Source organism: Alosa pseudoharengus, unplaced genomic scaffold, assembly GCF_046254945.1.
Source record: "Alosa pseudoharengus isolate Yale_2024_CS ecotype anadromous, Long Island Sound unplaced genomic scaffold, YU_APseudo_1.1 YU_APseudo_1.1_scf_18, whole genome shotgun sequence".
In the NCBI taxonomy this organism is placed as follows: Eukaryota; Metazoa; Chordata; class Actinopteri; order Clupeiformes; family Clupeidae; genus Alosa; species Alosa pseudoharengus.
In genome coordinates, this window is record NW_027468650.1 from 22,050,876 (window position 1) to 22,070,886 (window position 20,011).

Here is a 20,011-nt window from a genome sequence, read left to right on the forward strand (position 1 = left end):
GCATCTCTCCAAGTCATCGAAGGCCTCCTCCGAAAGACTGCGGGTCAATCTCAGCCTAGATGAGTTCCCTTTCAGCCAATACTGGTAGGTTCCCAGTTGAGTGTCCTGTGAGTGTTTGGGCCTGCTGTTGCTGCTTCCCAGTGCCATCTCCACTATTTGCTTGTGCTTGGCTCTGAGGACTTCCAGTTCAAGGAGTCCAGCCAGGGTGGCCTGAAACCGTTCACTCTTAGTCCTGGACTTGGTCAACACCATCGCTTCCGCTTCTCTTCCAGCAGCTGTCAACATCTCTGGAGCCCCACGTTAGACTGTCTAGTAAACAGACAAGACTGAGTATGTGGTGCCTGCCAAAGGTACAACTGTATTTATACTGTTTTCGCCAACTATTACACCACAACTATTTGCATAGCCATAGGGGTAATCTTTCACTTAAACGGTTTATCTTTGGCTGCTGGGCTGGAGTTTCTACTGCTGATAAGATTTAATCCAACCTCTCTATCCTGAATCAGGTGATCATGACATGATCAAAGGAGATATAAACAAAAGACAAGACAGTCAAAAAGAGCAGGGTTCAACACCTCATGATGTGAGTTTCACAGCAGTTGAAACAAAGATCAGGTTCATAAAGGCAAAAAGATATTTCTCCCAGCCTACAGCCAACTGATGCACATTATATTTCTAAATTTGTTTGCAATATGCTTGAGAGAGGGAGTTTAGTTAACTACCATGTGAATATAGAAAACAAAGTTGAGGATTAACTCAGGATGTCATGCTGACACCTTATCAATATACTGAACTAAAATGATAATTGTAACAATAAAAATGATGGCTGTCAATTAGAGTAATTATAACATTAGGCTAACACATATTCATCAACAGCTGAAGGCCTTATAGGTTCTCACTGGGAAAATGGAATAAAAATCTCCCACTTGTCATATTTCCCTTGTGCAATATGTATCCTATTTCAGACCTGTTGTTACAGATGGTAGAATTTGATGAAATTATTTAGGCTCTCCAGAGTCATTATTACTTCCAAGATGTGTAATGTGGATAATTAACAAATAAAATAGGCCAAAATCAAGGACACCCAGGAGGACTAGAAGGTTCACTCTACTGGGACAATACTCTATGCATTGATACCATTCTAATGAACATTGTGTGATAAGACACCCTAATATGTTTCGAGGAAATTATTAATACTCCCTGGGAAGTGTGAAACATCATGGCGGAGTAACATTATTAGGTGTTGGTGTCGGAGGCCCATTACTGCAGTTAGGGAACCATTCCAGGGAAACTGGTATGGCACAGCATCATTGTTGATCAGCTGATTGTAACCTGTAAACTTAAGGATATCACCAGAAACACAAGATGAATCTTCAGGCATATAATCAAAAAGCTCAGTCCAAAATGATGAAAAAAAAAGTGTTTTAAATATTTGCCTGTTAACCCTCACTTTGATTTAAAAGAACGTTTGTCTCTCACTCCCCATGATGGCCATACATGTTAACATTCTGTGAAAGACACTAATAAGTATTCTATACGACTGTATCACACCACATCACCACTGATGCGGTGATTCTTGTTACAGACACACAATAGGATTAAAAAGTTGCATTTTCATATTAGATGTTTTTGGAATGTGTATACTGGCTTCTATTGTTTTGTATTATAAATGTATGTAAAATTTGTTAAATTACATTAACAACAACTAAAGCATGTCTAAATGAGCTATTGTATCAGGCCTGTATCTAGGTCTGAAATTAACTATCAATTGGTTACTAAAATAAAGTACCAGTTCATAAAGCACAACAGGGATTTACCTTTACTTATGCACAAAGAAAGGTGTCATCTGGTCCACAATTGACCATATAAAGGAAATAACTTTACAGACAACCAGATCAAAATAAAGACCATAAGAGAGATCCAGATGATGTATCAGATAACCATCTTTATTTACAAATCTCAGGCTACAGTGTGAACACCTCAGGTCTCATGTGCCATCACAGTCTACGATCGCCTGGCAGTAAAAAGCTTTAGCTTCATTCTTCTGTCTCAGACTCATCATCCTCCTGACTGATCTGGAAGTAGCGCAGTTCATAGGTCTCCTTATCTGAAGCCACCACTCGCAGCCAATCACGCAGGTTGTTCTTCTTCAAGTACTTCTTGGTGAGATACTTCAGGTACCTAAAAAATATGCAGATGTTTATGTAGCTGGTCCATCAGTGTGGATATTATGAAAATAATACATACAGAGCATACTAGATGAAATCTCACCTTTTAGAGAACTGCTTTTCCGATGTGACATTGATCTTATTCTTCAGGCGTGCAATCTGGACTACATTTCCCAGATTACCAGTTTTGCCATTGACCTTCACTCTCTCTTTAAGGAAGATCTCCTGTTAGGTACAAGGACAAATGACCACACTAGGGAAGATGGCCCTAGGCTTTCAACTAGGGAAGGGGACCCTAGTCAGCAGACCAGGTTAGTCATGTACCAATACACCTTCAATTCAATCTTAATTTATTTAAAGCCCTATGAATGTTTAAACAATCAAAACAGACACAGTGTAACCACTTAATTCATGACAGCCATTCATAATATTAAACATCCAAAACAACTCACAAAATTAGCGGAGTCAAGGATCCCATCCTCAACTGGATGCGTGAGGTCAAGGGTGTATTTCCAAGAAGCTCCCTTCTTGCTCTTCTTGGTAGTCTTGACAATCTGTCTTTTCTGTGTAATTATGCACCAGTTAGTATAAACAATTCACGGAACTAGACAACTACAACTCTGAAAGGCCATTTCTAATCCATATTTATTCATTCATGTCAGTTTCATACTACTCTTAACGGAAGACATAGTTTCTATATCGTCTTTTCTATGATATCGATGATGGGCTACGTTATTCATTGTGATTTGACGTGGAATTGTGAATGTGACAGTAGCCTACAGCAACACAGTAACAGATAACCTAGACAGACTACCACGTAACACGTGTTAGATCTGTGCCGTCTTTCCTTGTGGTGATTTATTCGCGTAAATTAGTGGTTCTTCGGGCCACAACGTATGGCCACACATACACTATTACCATACGTATTACTCCTCTGTACTTAGCAATAATCTCACGTCTGAATGTATTTATTACAACAAAGTTGCCACAAGAGAATCTTACCGGCGCCATTTCAGCGAGAGGAGGGAGGAAAAGGAAGTTACGTTGTCAGAGGAGGCGCTTAATGCACCAAAGAATAGGCTCATTCGACTTCGTGCAGAGCTGCGCAAATCTAGCTGCACGTGATACATGTTGGACTTTTGCACAATGGATGCATTGTTAAATTCAACAAGCATCACGTTCAGCCAGATCCGTGCAGCGCTGTAGTCGAATGAGCCTATTTGGTGCATTAAGCGCCTCCAATGACAACGTAGCTTCCTTTTTGGTAGCTAGATTTGTCGCCTTTGCTTCTCAGCATACCGATGCATGTTTCTGTGTTAAGTAATGTTAAGACTGTTTGATATTCTCCTTAATGTAGGCTAGTCTTACCATGTTATTGTTTTTATATTATTGATTGAATGGACATTATTGTTTATTATTGCTTTTTTCCCTAATTTTCATTGCTTATTTTATTAGGCTATTAATTGAATTGACATTGTTGTTTATTATTGCTATTCTCCTAGTTTGACCAACATTAATCTGTTCCCTGTTAAATTTTAAATATATTGTTTTTGTGTGTGTCACTTTCCATAACCATAACCATAGACTAAGCAGACATGGGCAGTAGGCCTATTTTAATTAGATGTATTTAAAATACGTATTTAATTTAGTGTACTTTGTAATTTGTATTTTGCAGGATTGGAAAAAATCTAATGCAGTTTGTAACAAAATATGAGGGATTGTATGTAAAGTATTTCAAATAATAAAATCTGTTTTCTCAAATAAGCCAAATTGCATCACTCAGTTCAATATACTAACCATGACAATAGGCTATGCTTCTCATAGTTGCTTGATTGTCTTTTGGGCCCCTAAGGCACCTAATCCTAACCCTAACCATAACCTTTGACTAACCCTAGCACCAGGCAGAGCTGCCTTGAAGTCAATGGTGGGGGCCAAAAAAAACATAAATCATCATAGATTTGACATGAGGATCGATTTATGTGAGAGTGCAGTTTTCTCCACCAAGTTAATTAATTCCGTATATCAGGACACCTTACATGATGTTATTCTGTTTGTCCCCCATGTTGCCAGTCATGTATAGGCAACATGCATTTATAGCACACAAAGGGAAATGCAGTTCAGTTTAAAAAGAGGCCGACCTGTTCAATTTGTTGTACTAGCCTACTTTACTGGTTACGGAACATTATGGTGGATTTCCCTTGTTACAGTTGATTACACTGTTGCAAAGCCTGCTTGTTGTCAGTTCAATCATCGTTTACATTGATATGGGAGGGTGATTAGGCCTACATTTTTTTTACCAGATTTACTTCATAGGAGCCCCAATGTACAATAGCCCCCTACCAGCCAATCAGAAAATAGTATTTCTTGTCTTGTATTTCTTGGGGATATACTACTCACAACAAGTTATGGATATCTGGCTTTCGGGTGAAATTTAATGTTTCAGTAAGTACCGAAGGCAACAACATGAGACGTAATGCCAAAACTTTAACAAGGGGATATAATTTTGAGGTGAAACGGACACTGTATTTTTTGTTGTGGTAATAATCTTTCAACATATCTTTTAAAATATTTTTGTAATATCTTTTTTATATTTTTAAATATCTTTCTCCTAGAATAGCATGTCCCCATTTCCATGCAACTTTCTCAACTTTTTCACCATTTAAATGTTTGCGTTACAAAAGTAAAGAGGGACTTGTTTTGTGTGTAGATTTCCAACTGACAAAGTCAGGCGCAAGGCATGGGCAGCAAAACTGAGAAGAGAGAATTTTACTCCAACACACTTCACCCTGCTCTGCAGCTGTCATTTTAAACCTGAGGATTTTGACATAACTGGACAGACGGAGTGATCCCATCCATTTTTAAGTTTCCTGATCATCTTTACAAAGTTAGTGTCACAGCAATTTCTTATTTCATCTAATTTACTTTTCATTTTCTCTAGTCATGTGCAATGGCCACTGTTAACTCAAATATTTTCTGTAGAGGCCTAGTACACCCAGGACAACCAAGACATCACAAAAGGCAACTGTAGAATTTCCACATCCACCGTCACAGTCACGTTCACCTGTCAGAGGACTTGAAGGACTCAACCTCAGTGAGGTGTCAATCTCAGTGAGTTAAATTTTGTTTTTGTTTTTAAACACCTTTGGTGGATGCTGGGCTGATGTTCAGGGTTGGGTAGTAATGGATTACATGTAATCTGTATTACGTAATCAGATTACAAAAATATAGTAACTATAATCAACTCAGATTACAATAAAAAAAAATGTGTAATCAGAATATAGTTACATTGTTGGGGATTACTTGATTACATTTTATCATGCAAACAATGCAATTTCTTTATTTAAAGGCACTGTAACGGTGCGGCTGCCCGTTACGGCTACAGTTCATTTCATACGGGAGCTAAACACAAAGAACGGACAACGTGATTTACGAACACACTTTATTTGCACACACGAACACGAACGGCATCCAGCATGGTTGCAATGGCAACTGCAAAACACAAACGCATATGGGACAATATTAGTTAAGAGCCTCCTACTTTCAGGGTGGCCAACTGAAGGTTGAGGGAACACGGACATTCAGCAAACCTTTCATTGTGTCGGGCAATAGCGCTTCCAGGTCTGGGGACTGAGAAAAGACCCGACGGAAAGTTGCAAGGAACATTCGTTCGTGGAGTGTGACGTACGTACTACACAAGCAGAGGTCAAGTGTGCAGGACAAGAGGGGTGTTTGGGACGTTCTGGTTATTTATGCTATGTATTAGGTTATGAAATTATGTAATAGGATTGCCTTGTTATGAAACTGTGGGTTTTATGGTATGGAATGTATTTTTGGATATTTATATAGAGAAGGTGCATTTTGTTAGATTATTGATTGATTGATTGTGCATTGGTTTAGTCTGCAGAGTTAAATTCTCTGGTGGGAATATGGTTGAGAGCAGTAGGAGGTAGAATGGTCTGAGGTGAGCAAGTGATTGCCCCTGTTTATAGACTTAAGACTCCTAATGCTTGAAACCTGGTCCTATGATTGAAAAGGATGGTCAAAGTTCATTTTGATATATTTTGAAAGTTTAGTGATTGATTTGTATTGTTTGGAGTTTGGTTTTTCTTTTGTTTTTCCGATTTCTCCAGACTGGTATGTGCTCAGCTTCCAAGGTGGAAATAAAAACCTTGCCTTTTTGAGAAACCTCAACACTGTATCCTATTTCCATCACCGCAACGCCATCCCGATCACAGGCACACTATGCACAATTTTCACCTTTATGAAGCCAATTTGGTGGTAAACAAATTTGTAATAGGCGAATCGTTCACCTAGCATAGCTATACAGCATAGACGTAGCAAGTCCCTACCAAGAAAACCAGCCATGGAACTTCCAATAGCAGCGCCCCGCCAAATCTCATGAGAATCCTGAAACATTACCTTGTCAGTAGATATAGCTCTTTGGATTTAGTTTTTCCCTGTTGTTAATACTTCACCTCCACAACAAAAGCATTTGCATTGTGTACAGGGGGGATAAGTCGCGAGAAGTTTGCTATTTACAATAGCAGAGTAACATAGAAATACATCGTGACTCTAGAGGGAGCTCTACACTCGCCAAAAATACCTAAACCTGCATAGTACACAATTTTGACGATTTCTTCGCTGTTTTCTCACTGTTTTCTGCAGAGCTCCCCCTACCCTTTCCTCTTTCCCTGTTCCTCCGCCAACGGTTTACTCGCTTTCTGCTTCTTTTCGCTGACTCTGACTCTGTCTGAGAAACTCCATTGCTACCTTGTTCTAGCCAGTGCCTGGCGTGTGTGTAGTGCCGTGAAGCAATTTGTTACATTGCGAGAGTTTCCTGATCATCTTTACAAAGTTAGTGTCACAGCAATTTCTTATTTCATCTAATTTATTTTTCATTTTCTCTAGTCATGTGCAATGCCCACTGTTCATATTAACTCAAATATTTTCTGTAGCGGCCTAGTACACCCAAGACAACCAAGACATCACAAAAGGCAACTGCAGAATTTCCACATCCACCGTCACGGTCACGTTCACCTGTCAGAGGACTTGAAGGACTCAACCTCAGTGAGGTGTCAATCTCAGTGAGTTAAATTTTGTTTTTGTTTTTAAAAACCTTTGGTGGATGCTGGGCTGATGTTCAGGGTTGGGTAGTAATGGATTACATGTAATCTGTATTACGTAATCAGATTACAAAAATATAGTAACTATAATCAACCCAGATTACAATAAAAAAAAAATTGTAATCAGATTATAGTTACATTGTTGGGGATTACTTGATTACATTTTATCATGCAAACAATGCAATTTCTTTATTTAAAGGCACACCTTTCACCTTTACGAAGCCAATTTGATGGTAAACAAATTTTCAATAGGTGAATCGTTCATCTAGCATAGCTTTACAGCATAGACGTAGCAAGTCCCTACCAAGAAAACCAGCCATGGAACTTCCAATAGCAGCGGCCCAACAAATCTCATGAGAATCCTGAAACATTACCTTGTCAGTAGATATAGCTCTTTGGATTTAGTTTTTCCCTGTTGTTAATCCTTCACCTCCACAACAAAAGCATTTGCATTGTGTACAGGGGGGATAAGTCGCGAGAAGTTTGCTATTTACAATAGCAGAGTAACATAGAAATACATCGTGACTCTAGAGGGAGCTCTACACTCGCCAAAAATACCTTAACCTGCATAGTATACCTTTAAAGGGACCCTATGCTGTTTTCTCACTGTTTTCTGCAGAGCTCCCCCTACCCTTTCCTCTTTCCCTGTTCTTCCGACAACGGTTTACTCGCTTTCTGCTTCTTTTCGCTGACTCTGACTCTGTCCGAGAAACTCCATTGCTGTTCTAGCTAGCCAGTGCCTGGCATGTATGTGTGTAGTGCGTCGAAGCAATTTGTTACATTGCGAGACCGCAAGACTTTGACTCTGAGGCTGGCGGCTGGCCGGACCAAAGTTGCAAGGCTGATTTTTTCAGGGGGAAGCGAGATGGCCACCATTCAACCCAGAAAAAGTCTTGTAACCATTCCAATCTAGCCATCAAGAAACCAAACTAAACACATACAGGGCTCACAATAAAACGGTCGAGCAAACACATTGTTCAAGAGACTATCAAACCACATTACAAAAACGAAGTTCACCCAAGGGTAGGCTACAATTCAACAGCAACTCTTCTTCGAAACTACAATCTGACTACATTTTCGAGGCGTGATTGGATACTTCCACTGAGTCACATCCGGATTTTCTCAGACCAGGAACAGAAAGTTGCTTTTTTTGTTGACTTTACTCAAGTACATTTGAGAGGCAAATATTGTACTCTTTACTCCACTACATTTCTATCCATAACCGTGAGTATCCGTTACTTCTAAAAAAAAAAAAAGGAAAAAAGAAAAATCTAGGAAACCCTCAATTTGTTGTTTCCCTCTCAAACGTGATTGGATTGTGCAGGCACCACTGATTGGGACAGCCTATCAGCAATCACCTTCAGCTTTCCGCCAAAGTCCATGGTCAGATTTAGATAAGACACGAAACCATGGACGAAACAATGGATGAAAATGCAGCAGGTCCATCCCGGGAATGTGCCAACCCGTGGCCCCACCTCGCCAGACTATTTCAATTTTCTGAACAAGTTAATGATAGTGTTCGCTTCAAGTGTTTCAATTACAAAATAGTATTTTGTATTTGAAATATGTATTTTAAATACATGTATTAGAAATACTGCCCATCCCTGGCAACATGGTAAAAAGATGAAAATGGTTTGATTTTACTTTCAATTCCTTTTACATTCTCCAAGGTATTAACATTTTTCATAACTCCATGTAGGACGTTTCTGTACATAAATGTAAGCACTGTGGCAGTAGTAATGCCATATTTAGAAAATGTACTCTTGTACTCTTGATACTCAAGTACTTCTAAAAACAAGTACTTCAGTACTTTTACTTAAGTAGACATCTGACTGTTAATGAGTAAAATTTAGCAAAGGGAATCTGTACTTTTACTCAAGTAATGAAGATGTGTACTCTGTCCGCCTCTGCCTAAAACACGATAACGTCGTGCTGACATAACGGCGTTAAATTATAAAAACTCTTGCTGCCGTAATGTTTTTTTTTTTTTTGACCATAACTTTTGTTCAGTCCACAGGTCCTCTGGACAAACCTGAAGTTGCGATATGTTCTTATTGCTAAGACACTACATACTTTATAATGGCATTGCTAATCAAATGTAACTTTGTGGAAGACATGCAACTTCTTGATTTCATCTTCACTTTTTCAATCTGTCAATCGATAACAGGTTAATTTGGCATGCTTTCCGTTTATGACAGAGGTCAGCACTGCAGTTCACCCACAAAGGCTAAAGGAATGCATTGTAATTGTTATGGACAAACTGTTGCTGTGAGGAATGGGGCAGACAGCCAGATGCATGACTCATCTTTACGTTCCTGTGTCGGCAAGCCTGAGTCAGGCAATGCCGGGTGGGGCACAAACTGGCACCCAAGCTTCTGCAGAGCTCCAAGCTGACTCCACTGGACTGTACAACAGCTGCTAAGCTAGTTTTCCTCCTCTCTAAACTGTACATTCAATTGGAATGGGAACTGAACTTATGTGGCACTAGGCGTTGCGACTCTTGACAGCTGTGGTCACTGGGGAGATCAACTGGAGTGTGTCCTTTTCATACCATCTGAGTAAAAATAGTGTATACATGTTCCAGGGCATTCCACATTCATTCTTTGTCTTAGGTGTGCTCAAGGTACCCCACACCTATTTTAAGTGTAAATCATGTTTAAAAAACAAACTGGGAATTATAGCTAAATAAATTACTCTTGTAAAACATACAACTGTTCTAGATGCCTGTGAAACAGTAGGCTGAAGCACATATGGAACTTTACTGTTGGTCACATTTAGTCATTGGATCAAATTGAACATCTCCCACCTCCCACCAACAGCCACATCACTCAGCATTTGGCTGAATGGCCAGCAGGAAGATCCAGACTTGAGAAAGAAAAAGTGAATTTCCAGGGCTCAATAAGAATCATACCAAATGCTTTACAATACAAATCTACTGGAAAAAGTAGTAAAAGCCCAATCTCAATGCATGGAAGGGCCTTGGGCACACCTCAAATGTACTTTCAGTAGAGAAAAACAAAAGTGGAACTCAGTCCAAGTAACCCAAAGTTCTAAAGGTCTAATAAATGCATATCCATTTATGATTTACTAAACACATCTAACTACTAATTCTATAATATTACACAAATACAAGAGAATTGAGTTATTTCTAGTTTCTTTATTTTTTGCCATCTCCAGTCAGGTAACAAAGGCCTCGAGTGAACAAAATAAATTTCCAACTTAAACCACACCACCCCTTAGAGCAGAGTCCCCTGAAAGAACCTTACTGAAAAAGAGTTGTTTACACAACGTTGAGAAGCCTACCTATTATAGGAGACAGATACAGGCTTCAACACTTTATTGTAGGTTGCCAATGACAGCCAAACAAGTTGGCGGCTATTGTGGTACAGAGGTATTCGCGCATGGCCATCACATCCCTTCAACTTCTATACAACACAGACTGGCATTTAGAAGATAAATCACTGAAGTTTCCTTTTTTCTTTGTGTTTATTCTTTAGTAATATGAAATGTTTCTAGGTGGTACTCAAAGCCTGTTCTTAAGTGCTAACTTCCACCATCCCAGCATGTCACTTTAGGAAAGGCATTGATCTAGGGCAAATGACCTCAGCGCCTACACGCCAAAGACCATGCTAGGAAACGGTATGGCACCCAGAGATGGGAATATGAGATTTGGGCGGTCACCATAACTCCTCCTCTCCAACTCAAATTCATATCCCCCCCAAAAGGCATAGATTCTGCTCTTCATTCTAAGTAATATAAAAAAAATAATCATACAAAAACTGGATCCCATTATTTTCTGAACATTCAGGAATGTAAGTGGCAAGAATAACATCTCAAAGGCAAAACAAAGGAATGACCAAAGAAAATGTGAAATAAAAACTAGAATAAAATAATAAAAATGAAACCTCAGTGATTCGGCAGAATGCCAACCAATCCACGTGAAAAGTTGTTAAAAAGTCCAGCACAGTATTGGAAGGAGAAGAAAAAAAATGAATTAATCACGACAAAATGGTTTGAGGTTGTTGGTGAAGGCCATAGCTTTGGTGACAATTAGAATAAAACCAATGTTATAGTGGATCATGTTGCAGCCCGAGCAGCCCAGTCCCTCTTCCTATTTGCTGTTCATGGCCTTGATGGCCACTGCAGCCTCCTCGCCCATGGCTGCCAGCACACTGACCTGTAGAGGAGAGAAAGGAAAGGCAGCTTGTGAGGTGAGGGGGGGTTCTTTACAGACAAATTTCATCCCTTAAGCTTAAGGTTTGTGCACATATATGTAGATACAATTCCCAGCTCAATTACAACCCCACTCTAAATGCAGCATCGCAACAGTATTGCTGACAAACCCAAAAAGCTAAACCTACGAAGCACAAACTAAGCATAAATCAAGAATTTGTATTGAAAGCCTACCACCTTGACATGACTCATGTACAGTCAAGCACTACTGGCACAAGTATGCATTTATTAACAAAGGCATTGCACTGGCCAGAACTAATGATGTTTTAAGAACTAATCTTAGTTACTATTACCATGAAATGAGAGCTAATGGATACATTAACTGATTACTTGGGACTAAGAGGTGGATTTTTTGCTTACTGTTTGAAAACATCCCATATAGATCAATAAGTTTGCACAAAGTAAACACAAAGTGGGATAATCCACAGGCTTGGCTTCACTGAAATCATTGAAAGACGACTAGGACCAGGACATTCCATCCTTTCACCAGATATACTACAAAGGCCCATTACTATTAAGAGCGAGAGAATGGGGCAAAAATCTCAATTCATACACTAGATTTGAGCTGTAATGGGTGTTTCCAAATTTAGTTTCCAGTTGTGGACATTTTAAAGAATTATCAGCAAAACATCAGGAATGTTGACAGCACTCCAGTCTTGTCAGCTAATGTCCCATCCCACAGATGCACAACAGGATAGGCTTATAGGGCAGGCTTATGGGTCAGACTAAGATTACATCCACACTACTCTGTTTGAATCCAAAACACTTGCCCTTCAACTACACAACTCTGGCGTTAAACGCAACGATTTGAAAATGCTGTCGGCAAACATTGTGTTTTAATGTAGACAGCGAATCTGCAATCTGAAAGTTCATGTAGAAACCCATGTCCCCTTTCGAATTGAACCTAGTCTGATGTTTCTTGACTCCAAGACTCACTTCGACTTCCACTACTAACCTGCCAACGGTGGGTGCTACAGGGAGACTAAAATAAAAGCTTTTCTAGCCTTGCTATTCTTGGTAACACCTAAAGTGCAGATGAACTCTACATTTTACAATGCTGACAATTGCATTAATGGTCATACGATTTGTGTAAATGGTTGCACAAAACATGAGTCAGGTGTCAACCGCCCCCTCGGACAACGGACAACATTCGTAAGTCGCAAGCGTGCCGTCTTGACGGTTAAACATTTAAAATGAAAGTGTTTAAAAACAGAAGTGTGGATGTAGCCTAAGGGAAGTCTTTGCACTCTGTCCACATTGTACAAAATAAAGGCCATGAACGTGTGGATTGTCCTCAGGACACCACACATTTTAACTGTTGCACACTGTGGGAATTCCTAGTTCGCTACCTTCCAACAACTTTAAGGCTTCAAGTTCAATTCCAAATTATTACCATGACGTCCCCATATATATATATATATGTAGACACATATACATAGTCTATATGCATTAGGACTAGGACATGCCAAGAGCAAAACATGCAGAGAATGATGTTTTCACTCATTAACTCAAAAGGACTTAAAATGTCATCATCAACATAAAGACCAAAATAAAAGGGACCCAAAAACCTACCATAATCTCTTCACCATTCTCGCATTTGGTTTCAATTTCCTTTCCCAGATCACCATCAGGCAAACGGAGGTCCTCACGCACCTCACCGTTGTCCATCAGCAGGGACAGGAAGCCGTCTGTGATAGAGAGCAGCTGCAGGGGAGGAAGAGAGTGAATACACCTTCAAGTGAAGCTGCAGACCTCAGAGGTCCTGGAACATCAAAATGCAAAAGGTTCATAAACTGAAACTAAACCCATGGACTGCAGAGGGTAGAGGTCTAACTGCTTTTGAAATGGGCTGAAAATGTATGCTTTTTGTTAATTGACAAAATCAATAGTTCAGTCTTGCACAACAAACCCAGGGTATATAAAACTGTACAAAGATTTTTTTGAGAACCAACCTGGAAGTCATTTCTCTTGATGTTGGGCACGTCCATGTTGTGGGTAGATGGGCAAATATCTTCATATTTCTTACCGTTGAAAATATCAATACCAACCATGTGAACCTATTTAAAAGGAAGAAATACATTAGCACATTTAAAGTCAATTTCATTACGCAAAAAAAAAAAACCTCATAAAAATGCAACTTGTAGTAAAAACCAATATCCAACCCCTGATTTGACATGCATTTTACCTTTGCGTGACCATGCTTGCCAGTTTTGGAGGTGGACATCTCAACAATCTTGCAAGGGCGTCCCTTTAGCACCACAAAGCCGTTCTTACGCAGAGCACTGCACTGCTGGGGATAGGTGACAGAAGCCCCAGCATCGCCAGTTGTGAAATCAAGATCTGGGTCGGACATTATGGGGTTGTTTTGATGAACTGGAAAAAAAGAAAAAAATAAGGAAATGTGTGAGGAAGAGCGTAATGGGTTTGTCATCAATTGTAAAAACACAATGAACATAATGTTGTGTACAGTGGCTTTAGTCGTTTTAGGCATCTTGGTTAAAGGGAAAATGTCAAGTTCATGACAAGCACAAAACGAGTTTGAGTGTAGGGCTCGATCAGAAACGGTTAAATAAACACTTGGTCAAAGTGTGAAGAAATGAAAACATGTTTGCAATTTGTCCACGTGTCCCCGTTTTGCCCGAGATTTTGGGTAGGGAAGCGGAAACTTAACCTTCTCCCTAACCTGCCGCATCATGACTCAATTTTAACCAGGAACCGCACACTTGACATGTGTCAACACAAACTACCATCGTGAACTATATTGAAGCCGCAGCAACGGGCCATTTAAATCCAAATGAAAACATGATCATACTGTTCCTAGTAAACTTATTATATATTTTTTTGCTATGGCATAACCCAACAGCGCATGTTAGGCAGGACACGATAGGCCAAGAGTGGCCGTAAAACTCACGGATGAAGAAAAACGCGTTGATAAATTAAAATAAAAAGTGATCAGTTATAGCTCTATTACAAGTTACGTTGAAGCACTACATTTGTGACCAGTAAATCAACTAATTGAGTATCCACTGACTGCACTCATCACCAGCTAAATAGCTTGCGTTACTCAGTGAAGGAGCTAACGTTAGGTGGCAATTCAAACCTGCTAACTTAAGAGTTCGGCTATTTGCAAACACCGAAAGCCACGCTAGAATTGGCCTTTTAATTTCTTTTTTTTCGGACAGATTAACGCATGGCACTATGTAGAGTGAATAAAATTGAAAGAATGTTTCGAGAATAACAGTTTGTCATTTCACAGAAATTACGATTACTGTAGCAGCTAGCGGGCTAGTCCCCAAAACCATCGCGACATGGTCGGCTAAGTGAAATTAGCTAGCAGCTACTGCTAGCCAGCTTGGCTAATGTTAGTTTACGGTCTTTGAACATGCGCTACGTAAGACACCAAATAGACTACTCCATTCAATGTAGAACTAAAGTAAAGTATAGTTTTGTGTTATACTACAAACATATGAGCCAGAAAACACACAAAGCGCGACAAAACAATATACACTGGTAAGTGTAAAAGTTTACATTACATCAATTAACAGCATCCACAACTTATCTGCGTTAGCTACTTACTCCAATGTGTTAACCAGCTAGCATGACAAGTCAGTAGTGCTACAGCTAGCGCGCGGAAGGCCTCATGCTTGCTTTCCATTTATCATCGCAGAGGTAGCTTGCTACAGATATTAAAAACGGACCCGCACCCAAGCAGATGAGGGCGAAATCACCATTTCGGAGCAAACTTTTACATGTCCCATCTCTGGGCAAATGAAATGGTACCGTATATCATCAATTACTCACAGTAAAGGCACAAAGATTAGAAAGTATTTTTCAGATGAGAGAAGCATGCGCCATGCAACACTTACCGCACAAGAGAAAAGGAGCGTAAATGCGCAAGCGCGTCCGATTTTACTGCAAAACTCGTGCGGTGGGAGGGACAACTCCCTTTCAGTTTCCGCACTTCAACAGAAGAGTAGTTCCGCTGTGCTTCAAAGTACAAAGTAAAGCCTAGGCGTCATAGGCGTTCATAACAAAGTCTGAAACTGGTTGCATTTCATGATTACAAATATCATCAAATATATGCGACAATGTATTTATAAACAGTACATATTTTGGAACATAAAATAGACCGGACTGCCCTGGAATCCATTCAATGGCCTTTGTCTTTGGTCCTTCTCAGCATAGGCCACTATGTAGGGTAAATCTTTATACTGTCAGTGGGTAAATGAAGGCTTTGGCCAAATCATCACCAGATAAACAGAATTAATAGATTCTGCAGCCAATGTTGACGCTAGACCTATTAAAAATAACAAAGTTAACTTTTTATGACAGATTTGTGCAGTTTTGAATGTTTATCTAAGTTATTTTCAATCACGTAGGCCTATATGCACTTCAGGAAAATGCAGATGGACTTTTTAACCAACCTTTCAATTTGGTTTGACTAATAAATCAATATGAACTGCACAGAAGCAAAGCACAAACACGTGGCAAAATGTATTTATTCAAATGTATTAATTTATTTAAAAACATTGCTATGTCTTATCAATTTCTTTTAAAAATAAAGTGTGAGAGGGAAAATATGGACAGTTGTTGAGATAATGATGGACCCATTATTGAGAAGCTACTGCTTTGACAATGATCCCTTATATCCAGATAAAGGGAAATAATTGAAAGTGAAAAACACTTGCGTAAAACAGTTGTGCACTTTATTGCTAAATGATAATGTTTGATGCAGAGTTCACGCCAACCTTTGCAGGACCCAGATTATATCATTATCTGTTGTCCATTTATTATCAATGTCTTCCTCCCTCAAACATAAATATTAATATTGTGCAAAATAAACCAAAGACCAAGGTAACATCACCACAAAAAGAAAAAAGATGGGCAAATAAGTTCATTTTCCTATAACTCGGAGAGGCAGACATAAAAAGAGATTATAAAGAAAGCATTTTACAGTACTGGTGAAACCTTTGAAACCGGATAAATTGTCCTCACATAAAGCACTGATATTTAATAATCTCTGACATTCTAATAGAGATTTCATAGCACTTTCAGACACACTAACTATTCTCATAAAATTATACAAAATAACCTGTCTAGAAAAAAAGTAACACTGTAGTTTGTTGGGAAAAATATTCCGGATAGATGATGTATACTGAACAATAACTAAGATGGGAAAGCAAAACTTGACCAATATTCTACACAGTGGGTCATAATCATGAACATTTCTTACTACCAGTTTGAATGAATACAGACCAAAAAGGGGGAAATCTCAGTGTGTGAGTTTTCCAATCACAAGTATATATATATATATATATATATATATATATTACAGTGAGAGAGTGTGCTCAGTAAACATGAAAAGTGTAGGCTACACCCTGTTCACTGCACTGACATGAAAAGGAATAACATAATGAAATGGAGAGTGCATGAATAAGAAAATTCCATTTCCAGCCTCCAACAGTAACTGCGACTTGTGAAAGAGCTCTGTTTTATGCAGCTTTGGAGAATGTCACAGGATAAATGGAACAGTTCCTGCAGGACTATAGATACTGACATACTGTACGTTCCCAGTCTATGTCAAGTCTCTGGTAAAACACAATGTATGTTTCTCAATGCTGACATAAGGCAGTACTCCAGTGAATTTTCTCCATTCAGATCATCCATCTTGTATGAACAGGTAGGCCTACAACTTCCTAAAAGTATATTTCAGTGTGGCTGTATATAAATAAGCCATACTGAAATTGTTTTAATAAGACCTAGAAGTCCTCACTTATAACAGTAATGTGCATTTTACAGTTAAAATCAGCCACTGAGAAAAGATAGTCTAATTAATCCAATCATGAATATTCGAACTCTTGACAATCTAGTAATTAGCTAAACTTATTATTACAACAATTTACATTTGACATTTTTATTGATATTATTCCAGATTTCATCAAAGTAAGCGCAAACAAACTTATTATAAAACTCCATAAAAATGAGTGTAGAAATACATAATCCAAATCGCAGGCAGTGCATGAAATAAAATGACAAATATCCTCATACCATAGATTTTGTTGCTGTGACATTTGTTAAATCCCTGTGTTGTTAGGGAAAATAGTGAACTCCCACCCATGCTTAAATGCGTCTGTGGACAAGCGTGCACACAGGCACGCATACACACACACACACACACACACACACACTTTCTCACTCAAACACACATTTTCACAGTTTTTTTTTACTACAAAAAAATAAACAAAATTTACATAGGAATAAAATTTGAAATTATTATTTTTGAAATGATTAAAACATTTAGTCCATATAATATTGTGAGATGAAAAGCTGATAATTACTTTCATTCATATTTTGTCTGAACTTCATTCTTAATGACTACAGGAAACATGAATAAAAATTATTTTCAGAAAGTATTTTTGACTTGGATGGAGCATCATTTTTGGCACAGAGGTTTTCCTGGTCCACATGATGTTCTCATATATTTTTTGAATGTTCATTCTTCGATTAGATTTCAATTAAACAATTCCTCTGGCCAAACAGATTAACTTAAATGGCAATTGGGAATTTAAAATATGATGCACATATTGTTACATTTTGACTGCTGCTTTGTAAATATTGTTAACGATACAAATCCAACTTTAGTCAAGGTTATTTTTTCCAGATTACTGTTGCATGATCTTTTGAATAGAGACAATGCATTTCCTGACTCTGGAGAAGCAGTCTTATGAAGCATTAAACATAGGAGAACAGAAATGAACAAACGAGGTAGGTTAGGAGGAAGCTCTACAAAGGATCACTCCATTCTCTGACTCAATAGTTTCTTTTTCAAACCCACAACACTCACTGCTATTCTCAATTCAAGCTCTCTCGGTGCACTTATTTGAGTATAAGCATTTCTCCTATTTAGTCACAGTTGCGCACTGAAGGTTCATTTGGTAACAGGGTCCCCTGTGTTCAACACACAAATGAACATTAATTATGACAAGGTGTATGGGAAGGAACTCAAAAAGGTGTAGATGAGCACATCTACTGGAGAACTGAGAATATACTCACAGATCACCTGATTCCACCAGTCCTTTTTTGGCTATTACTACATGGCTGTTACATGATATACCCATTTCATGGCAGATCATTGTAGGATTATTGTACACCAATAGGGAGAAAACGGTTAAACAAAGGAAAGGCCAGAATCAGTGGATGACAGTTACCATTGAACTATAATGATAAATACATCTCAAACCGTCTCATGACGGAGTGTTTTTCTCTCCAAAAATCTTTGTTTTCCAGTGATGTGGCATTGCTTTTCTAATAAAAAAGCACCCATTCAAACACTCAAACATGCACATTCACAGACACACTCCAGCACAGCTACTGTGAAGGACTTCAGGAAAGCCTTACAACAAAATGGTGGTGGTGATGTTTCACAACAGACAAAGTTCTGACATTTTGAAGTTTAATACACATACCACCCTGTACACATATCCTTTCTATCATTCAGGTGTAACTGTACAACCTTACTGCAAAATGTCACTGCAGTAAAAGTGTCATATCTTATTTGCACTAAACCATTTCTTTAACAAAGACACCTAATTTGAAGCATAGGACATCATTCTCTTGCAAGTCCAAAGAAACGGAAATAAATATTTGTTTGGAAAACACAAAGGACAACCTCAGAGAGGCAGAATTTCCTTTTTGGAGTTCCAGAGAAGGGTTTTTCTTCCATGACAGGTGGCATCTTGATTCTCCTTCCAACTGATTTTCTGACTCATAATATGCTCTCCTGAAGGGTTTTCTGGAAAGACTATGGTGCTCATGGTGGACTGCAGTGTCCTCCTCATGTTAGTCTTAATTGTTATTTATAAACCGTGATTTCTTTTCTTTCCGCTTTTCCTTCACATTTTCTCAAACTGCCTTACTTCAACTGTTAATGATGATGGAGTGATGGCTGATGACAATTTACCAGTTCATCATGGAGTTTCTGTTCAGGGTCATAAAGAAAACTTGGCTGCTGCCTCCTGAACGGACGGAGGCAAAGAAGACCTGAAGGAGAGAAAAGGAAGGAAAAGAGTGTTACTGAGACTGAACAACAGATGGCTTATTATACTATATAAATCTACATGTTTTGGTGAGGCAATGGTGCTTTATGTTGTGGTTGGAACACCAAACTATGTACATTTGCTATAACAAGAATAAGGCTATATAGCTGTCCAGTAAGTTCTTATAGCTGTTCAGATCTGAACAGCAGTTCAGGGAGTCATAACGTAAAGGGTTAACTTGCCTTGTCATTCCTCTCAGAGAGGAACTTCAGTCGCTGAGCTCGCTTGTGCATGAAAACTCCGTCGAGGTGTCCCGTCTCCACGGAGCGGATCTCAATGGCTTTCTCTCCCCATCCCATGATCTGGTTGGAGTGGATGTAGGCTACATTGGACAACAGGAGGGGGGTGGAGGAAGGTAGGGAGAGAGATGGGGGACAAAAGAGAAGACATG

At 38.9% G+C, this 20,011-nt stretch overlaps 3 protein-coding genes across 11 annotated transcripts in view; all 3 read right to left on the bottom strand.

Annotated features, from left to right (window-relative positions):
• Positions 1-1,925: 1,925 nt before the first annotated feature.
• Positions 1,926-3,227, bottom strand: rpl22l1 (ribosomal protein L22-like 1). Its single transcript, XM_076291313.1, has 4 exons — positions 3,171-3,227; positions 2,621-2,731; positions 2,272-2,393; positions 1,926-2,181 (listed from the first exon to the last, which is right to left on the bottom strand). The coding sequence occupies exons 1-4, from the start codon at positions 3,177-3,179 to the stop codon at positions 2,037-2,039; spliced, it is 387 nt and encodes a 128-aa protein (XP_076147428.1). The 5' UTR covers positions 3,180-3,227; the 3' UTR covers positions 1,926-2,036.
• Positions 3,228-10,428: 7,201 nt separating this feature from the next.
• eif5a (eukaryotic translation initiation factor 5A) lies at positions 10,429-15,194 on the bottom strand. The gene is made up of 5 exons (XM_076290542.1): positions 15,101-15,194; positions 13,710-13,897; positions 13,477-13,581; positions 13,097-13,228; positions 10,429-11,468 (listed from the first exon to the last, which is right to left on the bottom strand). The coding sequence occupies exons 1-5, from the start codon at positions 15,177-15,179 to the stop codon at positions 11,403-11,405; spliced, it is 570 nt and encodes a 189-aa protein (XP_076146657.1). The 5' UTR covers positions 15,180-15,194; the 3' UTR covers positions 10,429-11,402.
• Positions 15,195-16,005: 811 nt separating this feature from the next.
• Positions 16,006-20,011, bottom strand: part of tnikb (TRAF2 and NCK interacting kinase b) — a 52,473-nt gene continuing 48,467 nt past the window's right edge. For all 9 annotated transcript variants that reach the window (XM_076290551.1, XM_076290545.1, XM_076290547.1 and 6 more), the window contains 2 exons: positions 19,803-19,942; positions 16,006-19,564 (listed from right to left, as the gene is read on the bottom strand). In XM_076290551.1, coding sequence (XP_076146666.1) covers positions 19,481-19,564; positions 19,803-19,942 — 224 coding nt within the window. In that variant the 3' untranslated portion in view covers positions 16,006-19,480. The remainder of the gene's footprint in view (positions 19,565-19,802; positions 19,943-20,011) is intronic.